Raw genomic sequence first — 12,281 nt, 5'->3', positions numbered from 1 at the left:
ATAGGCAGGCAAACTAAGGCCCGGGGGCCGGATCCAGCCCAATCGCCTTCTAAATCCGGCCCGCGAATCAGCGTGTTTTTACATGCGTAGAATGTGTGCTTTTATTTAAAATGCATCTCTGGGTTATTTGTGGGGCATAGGAATTCATTCTTTTTTCTTTCAAAATATAGTCTGCCCCCCCCCCAAGGTCTGAGGGACAGTGGACCGGCCCCCTGCTGAAAAAGTTTGCTGACCCCTGTAATAGGAAGTGCCAGCCTAATACATTTTGCTGTCTGAGGCAACAGCAAAGATGATGTCCCCCGTTTTGTGTACAGAAGCTGACCGGACAGGCTGCTTAATTTTGCCTCAGCACTAGTGATGAGACAACATCCTCACTGCAGCTGAGGCAGATGGCTAGTGTAGGGAGTGTAGGAGGAACAGCTCTGCCTTTCAGTGGAGGGGAATGGCCAGGGAAGGAATGCTACCATCCAACTGTGTCTGCTGCCTGAGGCGTTTGCCTCACTCTGCCTAATGGTAGGGCTGGCTCTGCTCAAAGGGCCTATTCTCCATACCCTTGACTGTCTTTTCTTATTCTCCTTTGAATCCATTCCAAATGACAGTGGCTTCACTTGTCTTCTTCAAGTATGGTTTGCCCAGACCCAAGGACACAGTGTTCCATATGTGGCTGAACTAGCGCAGAACAAAGTGAAACTTAACTCTTCTTGTGAACTGGAAACTGTGGTTCAGTTAATGCCGCCTAAAAATTGCATTAGTTGCACGAACACTCAGACATTGCTGCAGAAAAGCACTCCAGAAGATCTTTTTTTTAAAAAAAGAGAAAAGAAAAGAAAAGCAGAACAAGTTAGTTTTAAATAACTCAGTTTTAAAATGCTTACATTAGTGTAAGTGTAGAGCATTAGGAAGGATTTGCCCTCAGTGGTATAACAAGAACTACCCAAGCAGGTGTTTGAGCCAGTAACACAACCATTTTGCAGCCAGTAGTGACTGGAGGTAACCGGTTTCAGCAAGAACTGGCAGCAGAAAAAATATATTTATTCTTTGCAACTAAAAGGTAGCAGGGGAAAGCTGTTGCCAAAAAATAAAATAAAAAATGTTTTGCTTTAATTAAAGAAATCGTATGCAGTCTCACTTTAGCTCAAAGCTATGACCAGCTGTAAACAGTTGCTTCAAGTAAGAGCTGTGTCCCTGTCTTCGGAAAACAAGAACAAGAAGTTTGGAAAATCCTTCCCAATGGTACAGAGTCATAAATCCAGAAATTTGTAACAGAATAATTGGGATCGAGAGGGTAATATTTTTAGACTACAGCATAACTTGGAACACCAACAGAGACAGCCTTTAATATTTAAAACTGAAATATGTCTGTTTTATTGCATATTTAGTTTATTGAATCCAATCTCAAGATTTTTGCACACACACCCCCAACAAATCATCTTCAGAGGTTAAATAGCAACAGACTTGGATGAAAGAAAAAAGCACAGACATGGTCATTATTGCCCTTCCCATCAAGATTTTTCCCTGATTCTACTCAGTAGTTGTACATTTGATGTGTATCACCTACAGACAATCTTTTCTTCAGGAAGCAAGATGGATCTGCAACAAAAAGTTGCAGTTAAGAGAGCGCCTGTGTTTCAGTCAGTTGGTTTTGCCCTCCTTCATCCACCATGATATTCCATTCCCCACACCCACCCAATTTTCTCCCTGCCCCGCCTCCAACACATACACACGAACCAATCAGCATTCCGCATCCACTGATACTTATGTGAATTCTGTTTGTGTATCTGTGCCTTCAGTGCTAGGTCCATGTTGCCTTTGTGAGTGTAAGACTTTACTTCTGTTACTTCTTTGCCCTTGAAGACAGTTCACAGACTGCTACTGATGCAGAATGAAGACATTAGCTTGTTTTAAAGAGATGGACCATCAGGCGCCAGTTATATAGGGGTTTAGAGTGCGAGTTCATAGTGGTTCATTGTAGCTTCTTGGCCACAAACTAAGGAGCTGGTCTTGTCTATAAAAACCTAGATTATATGGAAGCTAGGTACTTTAGAAACAACCTCTATCTCCTTGTCTTATATTTGAAAACAATATTGGCCTTATTTATCTTGTTCGTCTTGTTTAATGTTCAGTAGCAGCATTATCTTAAAAGCTTTTAATATTACAAATAGAATTTGTTGCTCTACTTAAAAACAACAGTACCACCACAATTCAATCTGTTTCCATACTTGTTGAACCTGGCTTCATTTCACATCATGCTTTAAATTTATTTCCACTCTGTATTGCCTCCGTCACAATTAGCTGGAATAGTTGTTAACAATCCTTTTGAACTTGTACTGATAATAATCAATTTCAGGCAGAGATGCTCATTAAAGTTTGTGATTTCACTGTTCATGTAACTTCTCAGTTGAAAATATTAGATGTTGCAAATTCTGACCATTGAAGTCCCTCTTAAATTCATTAAATCTCATACAGCGTCAATGTTTTAAAGCACCTTAGAAGTCTTAACCACTTCATACCTAAAATTTCAGATTACTTTGCTATGCTTAACATTTCATTTTAACTAAAAAAACCCATTGCAGATATTGATGGATTTAAGTATCTTTTAAGCATATCCCAAGTTTTCATAGCAGCTGAAATGGGGAGATTTTCACTTCTCCTTCATATCACCAAGGCATAGGAATATGAGCTATCAACAACTGTCTTGATTGAGGAAGGGGGACTTCAACAAAATAATAATGTCTACTGAAAAGTATTTCCTACCGAGTTCAGTAGACTTTACTCTCAGAAAAGTAGATACAGAGTTTCACACTAAGGCATCAAACCAGAACACACTTACTAGGAAGTCAGGCCCGTAAATACAGTGGATGTTGCTTTTGAGTAAACATGCATAATATTGCACAAGACAATATTCAGTGTTGCATTTTGATGAGTTGGTTAAACCTGGACATGCAACATTATTTTTAGTCTTTGGAAAATTGATAAAATGTCCTTTTGTTTATGTATAAAAGTCTGGAAATGTATACTTCAGGCATAGGCAACCTTCAGCCCTCCAGATGTTTTGGACTACAATGCCCATCATCCCTGACCACTGGTCCTGTTAGCTAGGGATCATGGGAGTTGTAGGCCAAAACATCTGGAGGGCCGAAGGTTGCCTATGCCTTGATTCTAACCCAACTAAGCCTCTGGTAAATGAGCCACCATAGTCACTGGAGGGCCGTGAAAATTTGTGTCCCTGGCTTTTTAGACTCATCTATCCATGTACTAACTGAAAGCAAAGGGGGCGCATTGGTTGCCAAATGTGACACACACACCCCGTAGCTCTTCTACACCACTATCATGTTTCTGTCAAATTAACAACATCTGCTATGGGACAGATAATTGTGATTTGATCTTCTGAGAATACTACCAACCAACTTTGAATGTCCAAAGTACGTAGAAGAACATTTGCCTCTATCATGCCATTTTGGGAACATTTCCCTTCCGTTTCAGAAATGGCAGTGCATGGAAGATGCCAGCGGGAGGCTCAAGCTGCACAAATGCAAAGGGATGGCCAGCCTTACAGCTCCAGGAAGCAGCAAAGGTGTCTCCAACCTCATGCCCAAGTACTACAGCAGGAACAGTGAGGACTGCAACTGCGAGGAGAATGAATACAAGCTGAGCCCCATCGGGCGGCGAAAGAAGCTCTTCTCCAAGAAGAGTAAGTAAACGGTCAAGCTTCTTGTCTCTTTGCATGATGGAGAAAAACCTGACCTGAATAATTAAACTACACACACACACACACAGAGTCATACCTTGGTTTTCAAACAGCTTAGTTCTCAAACATTTTGGCTCCCAAACGCCACAAACCCAGAAGTGACTGTTCTGGTTTGCGAACTATTTTTGGAAGCCAAACGTCCGATGGGGTTTCTGCAAGTTCTGTGGCTTCCTGCAGCCAATCACAAGCCACGCTTTGGTTTCTGAACGTTTTGGAAGTCGAATGGACTTCCAGAATGGATTTCGTTCAACTTCCAAGATACGACTGGGTGTGGGTGGGTGTATGCATTCAAATCCCATATTTTTAAATAAAGTGCTTAAGGTAGCTTATGACACATTGAAAAATCAGAAATGACATCTCAACAATAAGAAATATTACAAGTTAAAATGGAAGAATACAAGTGCAATGGAACTTAAACTTAACTGGCCAAGACCCTGCCCAGAAAGGGAAGGTCTTTGCAAAATTGCCGAAGGCCATCAAAACTGGAAGGGGTGGCAAGATGAGCCTCATTGAACAGGGAGTTGCACAACAAAGTGCAGCCACTGAGAAGGCTCCAATGTCTTTACCAGCTGCACCTGTGCTGCCAAGGAGAACCTATTTGGTAGTCAGGCTTGCATGGAAGGAGAAAGTCCTTTAGGTATCCTGGTCCAGAATTGTTCATGCACTTCAAATGCCTGTGTGAACCTTGCTCAACTTTTAAAACCATATTTCAAATTTACATGCCTGTTATGTATATACTGTGTGTTTATTTGAAAGGCGTTACTCAAACTTCCCATCAAATTCAAGACACCTTACAGTAACCAAAACACAGTATGAAATTCAGAACAAACTAAAGTTAAAATCCAATAGGAAAGAAAAGTATGATCAGATAAGTATGAAAGAGCGTGGGATAATTTCCAAGCATTTCCCGAGCTTTAAATAAAATTAAAGAAAACCCCGGAGTTAATTAGAAGCCCAACGTTACTTCTGGGCTATGACAAGCACAACTGAGGTCACACCCAAATGCTTGTTGTGCCTGCTTCAAAAGTAGCAGTACAGCAGCTGGCAGGCTGCACAAAAGCTGACTTGGGGATCTACTTTGCAGGCTGCACAGGTCATTCTAGTCCTGTGAGGTCAAGTTCCTTTTGAGCAACAGAATAATAGCCTTCCAAGTGCAGCTGCGTATCAAAGAGGTAACCCAAAGCTACATGTGTAGAAATGGTTTATTCCTCTGGTCCTGCTTCCACCAACATGGAGATCATCCTAGCTGTGCCTGACATGGCCCAACTCTCATTCAGGAAGGTCTGTAGCACAGAGCCTGTTCTTTGTGAACTGCGCTATTTAGAATCGTGCATGATCAAGAGCCTTAGAGCCGTTCCCTCTTTCAGATCTCTTCAACTAATGTGCAGAAGGGACATGATGCCAGGGAACTTGTCCCCACTTTCCCCTCTGTGTGCTGATGGGAGAACAAGCAAGCAGAGCTTGGGTGTTACAGCATCATTAATTACGTTGGGTGGACTTGCTTGTTCTCAAAACTGCTTGCTTGTAATATTCTCTTCTTGGGTTGAACTACAGGTGCCACTGTTGACATTGAACCAGAGTTGCCTCCCAAACAGATTGACTTTCCTTGTCAAAGCCCAGGTGCTTTTTTGACATAGCCTATTCCACAGGCTCTCCTTTTAAACTTGAGTCAGGTTAATATCTATATTTGAAGTGCATAGTCTAATTATAGATTAAAAGAGCCAAAACAGCAGCTCAGAATTATTATTCGTCTGTAAAGTTTCCTTCGCCTCGCTCCACAAATGCAGAGCCTTAATTATTCAGCAGATTAGGCTTTCTCGGTAATGACCTGGCACAAGCTTCAAACAGGGAGTTTAAATTGATTTTCTTCCTTTATATTTGCCTTGCAAGCTGATTAGTAACTGCTAAGCTAATTTTTAGGTGAATAAAATCATTGGTTCTCAGGTGAAATCGCCAGCTACTCTTGCTGCTTGGAATTTGTGGCACTACAGATAATCTTTAAATAATGCTTGAGCTGTAGTTCAATTAACTTGTTCTTGAATGAAGATGCCCTGGAACAGTGAGCACAGTTGCATGGACTCACTAGTGACTTCTGGAGAATCAGGAGGCACTTAATTTGACAAAGTTACGCTCAAAGTGGGGGGCAGACTATACCGAAAAAGTTATCCTTAAGTGTGGCAGAATATCATCACTTATGGTACTTTACACAGATCAAGCATAGGCAAATAATTTATTGGAACCTTTCCAAATCCTCACAACACCCCAGTTAACGGTGTGCTTATCTCAGTTTACAGGTGTCAGAAACCCAAGTGCCTTTCCAAACAATATTTCGTTCATGCAGTAAATGCACAGTAGTTCATTGGTTTGTCGTACAACAAGGAGGGTTGATATTTTCAGCCCCGAAAGCCTCATTCGAGATTGGCCAACTCTTGGAGGGCGACATGTTAACGGCCCGTTGCTGCTCGTTTAGCACACACACATTTGTCAGATATGCACACCACATAGTCATACCTGCAGAAACACAGCAGCAGGACAGCAGAGCACCATGGGACATGTTTTTATCTTATTTTTAATTGGATTGTTTCTGCTACCTGGTTGTGGCTGCTTAAGGAGGGCAGGATAGAAATTTAATAACAAGAATAATAGTGGCCAGATTTTATTTATTTATTTTTTTAAAAAAGCAAACTACTGCCAACAGCAGATTGTTGTTGTTGTTGTTGTTTGTTGTTGTGTTTTTTGGGGGGCAGAGGTTTTGTGGGCCACAAACTTTTTCTTGTTCCAGCAATGTTGGGATTTTCATCAGCACCGGGAGAAAGCTTAAACTAGCTTCCGGAGAACAGTCAGCACTGCTGACTATTTGATTGGGTGGTTAATTAATTATTGACTAATGCTTAGTCAAATTAATGTGATTTGGAATAATAACATACGGAAGTAATTTTTCCTCTTTGGAGGGAACTATGATGTTTCAATATTTACTGAGAATAAGTTATGTTGCAGGCATGAGGTATGGCTGACTTGTGCTAATATGTTAATTTTTGCGGTGTGTGGAAGAGGTTTTTTAATTTAGTTTAAAAAATAAATTATAATAGTTCTGAAGTGTCCACTGCTTGATCCAACCTAGTCATTCAGTGGTGAGAAATGGGACGGCTCTTCCATTGTTCATCAGAAATTCAAACCTTTCTGCTTTATGCAGAAAGAACGTTGCGGGGGAAATCCTAGGATAAGGAAACTGGGGGATTTATTTCAGTCCCTCTGCTTTTTCCTGAGAGAACCATCATTTACCCATGTTTTGAGATACAAGCAATTGGCTTGGCAGGTGCATTCTAGTAATCAGGTGTGAATGATGAGTACTTAAAGAACAGTTAATAGCAACCTGAATGCTGATCATGCTTGTGCCAGATGCAAAGTTTATCTTTTCCTTATAAAGCATTGCCTCCTTTTCCACTGCAATTATTGTAATTATTCCAGGTGTTGTTGCTGGAATCTCATCACACAACACAGAAACAACAGCTCATCTCCCTATTTTGCTACTACACTATTGGCTAGTTGTGGGGAACCTTTGGCCCTCCAGGTGTTCCTGGAACATCAACGCCCATCATCCCATGCCACTTGCCATGCTTTCTAGAGCTGATGGATGTTACAGTTCAGCAACATCTGGAGAACCAGTTTCCCCACATATGACCAGATGACAGTGTGTGTGTGTAAAAGACAGAGAAAGAAAGAAATACATTGGCTCCTGGATCTAAAAAGGGACCCAAAAGCCAGTTGGATTTACCAACTAACCAGTGTGGTGTAGTGGTTAAGAGCAGTAGTCTCGTAATCTGGTGAACCGGGTTCGCTTCCCTGCTCCTCCACATGCAGCTGCTGGGTGACCTTGGGCTAGTCACACTTCTTTGAAGTCTCTCAGCCCCACTCACCTCATAGAGTGTTGTGGGGGAGGAAGGGAAAGGAGAATGTTAGCCGCTTTGAGACTCCTTAAAGGTAAAGGTAAAGGTACCCCTGACCATTAGGTCCAGTCGTGGCCGACTCTGGGGTTGCGGCGCTCATCTCGCTTTATTGACTGAGGGAGCCGGCGTACAGCTTCCGGGTCATGTGGCCAGCATGACTTAAGCCACTTCTGGCGAACCAGAGCAGTGCACGGAAACGCCGTTTACCTTCCCACCGGAGCAGTACCTATTTATCTACTTGCACTTTGATGTGCTTTCGAACTCCTAGGTGGGCAGGAGCTGGGACTGAGCAACGGGAGCTCACCCCATCGCGGGGATTTGAACTGCCGACCTTCTGATCGCCAAGCCCTAGGCTCTGTGGTTTAGACCACAGCTCCGCCCGCGTCCCTTAGGGTAGTGATAAAGCGGGATATCAAATCCAAACTCTTCTTCTTCTTCTTCTAGCTTAGATATAGGCATTCATAGCAGTTTGAAGCTGAAAATGAAGCCATCATTTAAATATATATATATATATATTCAAATACCCTCTCCTCCATTCAACTTGTGCAAATATTTACACGTGTATCTCCCATTGGTTGTTGGATTTTTTAAAAATAACATTTTGTTCAGTATTGACATATTTGGAAGAAAAGAAAAGTTGGCAGCTCATGCATACAGAGAAGAAGGTCAACAACAAAAGGAAGTTGGTTCTTGCTAAGAAAGCCTCCCTTTGTTTCTTATAACTATTTGGGTGTAGCTCCTTGGGACTTCCTCTATGTATTGAAAAGGAAGGGAGTTCCCACATTTTAGTCAAATGTTCCATAAATTAGAACCTATTTCTTCCCCTTGAGCTATGATTCACCTGGCTGAACCTCAGGTGGAAAGCCTGAGTCCCAGGTGGTGAAAAAGCTCAAGTGAACTCATCAGCTCAGTGTGCTGAAAACAGTGTGAAATGATGATTCAGTGTGAGGAGTAATTAGGACAGGGGTTGAAATAATTGCGATAATAAGTACTTCAGATATAAATTTGTATTTATGTAGCATTTCTCATATACTCCCTTCAGTAGGCCTTGGCATAATCCTTAAAGGTAGGTCAGTATTATTATTATTATTATTATTATTATTATTATTATTATTATTAGTTGTAGTAGTAGTAGTAGTAGTATCTCAGTGCTGCTGATAAAGGGAGGGTGATGGAGACTGGGAAAGAGTAGCTTGTGTAAAGCCATCTGGCGAGAGTCAAATTAAACGTTACTAAAAATGAGAGGGGCCAACACTGAAAGGTTTGTCAAACTTTTCCCTCCACCTTCGTAATGTCCAATATACTGGGTTACTCCAGCCACTCTGATGTCATTTTGCTTTGCCTTTCCCCCTAAAACAGGGGTAGGCAACTTAAGGCCTGGGGGCCAGATGCAGCCCAATCGCCTTCTCAATCTGGTCTGTGGACGGTCCGGGAATCAGCGTGTTTTACATGAGTAGAATGTGTCCTTTTATTTAAAATGCATCTCTGGGTTATTTGTGAGGCACAGGAATTTGTTCAACCCCCCCCCCAAAAAAAAATATATAGCCCAGCCCAGCACATGGTCTGAGGGACCGTGGACCAGCCCCCTGCTGGAAAAGGTTGCTGACCCCTGCCCTAAAACAATGCCAGGAACAGCTATTGATCAGGAGTGTGACCACAGTAAACTTCATCATACTGATGCAACCCACTGGTTCATCATCTTTATACTGATTGGCAGCAGCTCTCCAGAATTTCAAACTGGTTTCTCCCAGCCCTGCCTGGAAGTGCCACAGGGATTGAACCTGGTATCTTCTGCATGCAAAGCAGATGGCTCTGCTATTGAACCACACAACTCTTTTGTTAAGAGAGGTGAAAGCAGACACAGCCTACAATGAGTTTGCAAGGGTAAAGGTAAAGGTAAAGGGACCCCTGACCATTAGGTCCAGTCGTGGCCGACTCTGGGGTTGCGGCGCTCATCTCGCTTTATTGGCCAAGGGAGCCAGCATACAGCTTCCGGGACATGTGGCCAGCATGACTAAGCCACTTTTGGTGAACCAGAGCAGCGCACGGAAACACCGTTTACCTTCCCACTGGAGCGGTACCTCTTTATCTACTTGCACTTTGACGTGCTTTCGAACTGCTAGGTTGGCAGGAGCAGGGACCGAGCAACGGGAGCTCACCCCATTGTAGGGATTTAAACCGCTGACCTTCTGATCAGCAAATCCTAGGCTCTGTGGTTTAACCCACAGCGCCACCCAGCAGTATTCAAGCCTGCTGAGTTGATTGGGCTTTCTGTGCCTAGAGGAAAGAGCTTTTGCAGCCCAGACTATGCAGAGCTTCACTTAGGAAGTTTGCTTGTCTGAATGGGAGAGGAAATACAAGCAGCAGATGAATATTGAATCATGGCCCTGGACCTGGAGCTTAAAGATATGAAGTTTAAAACCTGCTTGATTTTTAGAATGGAGTTGAAATCAAGAGGGACCAGGTAGAGAGGATAAATGAGAAAACCATGTTCTTTAACTCAGGTGTGTCTCTGATTTGTCTCCATGGGGAAAGTTAAGGATTCTGTATCTGAGGAAATTTTAAGGAAAGGCCACCGGCAACTCCCAAAAGGGTTCTTAAAGAGTTGTTATTCGGCATTCTTGGGAAGTTGGCAACGGACATAATTCTCATATCTTCCTTTCGGTATTCTGGGTGTCTACTGCCACCTCGTGGCTGTAAGTAAATTATTAGACAGAAATTCTTTACAGCATTATTGCATGCAGAGAAATGAAGGCATGTTTGGCAAATCCTCACCATGATCAACATGGAAACCTATGACCCCCTGTGGAAGGACATGTGGATCCAGAATTGGCCTCCACAGTCACTTACGGGCACACCGTTAAGACCGTGCTCATGCAAAACAATCTTATTCGGCCATGATGGATTGCCAAAGAAGAAGATGCATAGAAACATTCTGCTTTTAAAAATCCACACACACCCAAAATACTACTGCTTATGCTGCTGCTATTCTTCCTGCTGCTGATACTCATGTATATAACACAATTTTACAAAGTTCTTGCCCATCTTTATTTTTGCTTTCTCATGGGAACCTACTTAGGGTTTATTATTCTCAAATTGCAGGTGGGAAATTTAGCAGGCAAGAGGTTTGCTCAGTTCCTCAAGATGATTCCATAGCAAAGGTGGGACTTAACTGATTCCAATACTTTAACTAATGGACTGATACTGGTTGTGTATAAAAATGCAACCTAGAGGTTTGTCTAATCCCACACCAGCAGAAAGATAATCTCAGCCTGGGAGGTCCAACAGGCATCTTGTGGGCATCTAGCCCAGGGTTTCCTAAATTTGGGTCTCCAGCTGTTTTTGGACTAAAATTCCCATCATCCCCGATCACTGGTCCTGCTAGCTAGGGAAGATGGGAGTTGTAGTCCAAAAACAACTGGAGATCCAAGTTTGAGAAACCCTGCTCTCGTCCACTAAAGGAATTGTCTGGCTTCTATCAACCCTGTCAAATGTTATTGTGGTAGGAGATAGATGAGTTTTACTTGTAAGGAAGACAACGTTGTTTGCTGGAGTTGTAGGATAAGAGAGATGTTTCCATATTTCCATGTTGATTTTCATGTGATGTCCTGAGCATACTGAATGGCATGTGCCCCATAACCTCAAAGACTTCCACAGCAATGCTGATTTTATTATAAAACCTGACCACATCTGTAGGGGCTGGTCTCTTACCTCTGGAACCAGACTGCAATCTGAAGAATAAGTGTGTTCCCCAGGGTCAGAGAACTTGGCCGTTTCTGACTTAACCTCTGAGTCACTTTTCCAAGCACTGTCCTGCATGTCAAACCCACATATGCTGTATTAAGACAGAGAAAGGCAAGCTCTGTTTTGTCCTCCTTTCCGCAGAATACAAGGCAAGCTATATTCGGAGTCGCTCAATTCGTTCGGTGGCTGTTGAGCTTGATGGGGAAGTGTACAACTTGGATTTGGAGGATGGCTACCAGCCCGTCTTGCCCAGAAATATCACAGCTAAGAACAAATATGATAAAGATGCTGAAGGAGAAGATGATGATAAGGATGCGGAGGAATACAGTGGAACAGGCAGCATTTCGGAGAATGCAGCCCCTAACTTAATAAAAGTGACACATAGGTGAGTCCTACCGAAGCATAGTTGAAATTACCATTACAGCAGTATATGTGCCACTTTGCAGAGTGGCCCCATCTGCACTGTACATTTAAAGCACTCTTAAACCTGTTTAAACTGTCATGGCTTCTCCTAAAGCATCCTGTGAAGTGTAGTCTGTTAAGAGTGCTGAGATTTGTTTTTAATTATTTTGGGGATTTCACCTGTTTTATTTTTATTAGTACGCTGCTTGGAGAACCTTTTGATCAAGTTGTTTATACATTTTATTTTATTTTAAAAAGTGAAATGCAAAATACAAGACAGTGGGCAGAATTCATCTAACCAGGCCCTGAACAAGGTCTTCTGCTTGCACAATGGGGCGTCCCCCACCCCCACCCCCCAAAAATAGCTATGGGAGAGTCCCCAGAACAGAATGCAGGAGGAGAGGGGGGATGGTTCCATCTGGCAAGCTGCAGTGTTTGTG

At 42.6% G+C, this 12,281-nt stretch overlaps 1 protein-coding gene across 3 annotated transcripts in view; it reads left to right on the top strand.

The window, feature by feature from the left end:
* The window catches only part of SULF2 (sulfatase 2), a 193,667-nt gene that overhangs the window by 164,527 nt on the left and 16,859 nt on the right, over nt 1-12,281 (top strand). For all 3 annotated transcript variants that reach the window (XM_053394190.1, XM_053394191.1, XM_053394192.1), the window contains exons 11-12: nt 3,484-3,691; nt 11,581-11,824. In XM_053394190.1, coding sequence (XP_053250165.1) covers nt 3,484-3,691; nt 11,581-11,824 — 452 coding nt within the window. The remainder of the gene's footprint in view (nt 1-3,483; nt 3,692-11,580; nt 11,825-12,281) is intronic.

This window comes from Podarcis raffonei, chromosome 6 (genome assembly GCF_027172205.1).
Source record: "Podarcis raffonei isolate rPodRaf1 chromosome 6, rPodRaf1.pri, whole genome shotgun sequence".
Classification (NCBI taxonomy): Eukaryota; Metazoa; Chordata; class Lepidosauria; order Squamata; family Lacertidae; genus Podarcis; species Podarcis raffonei.
Note: the sequence above shows the minus strand (reverse complement) of the source record. Positions and strands in the feature narration are given on the sequence as shown.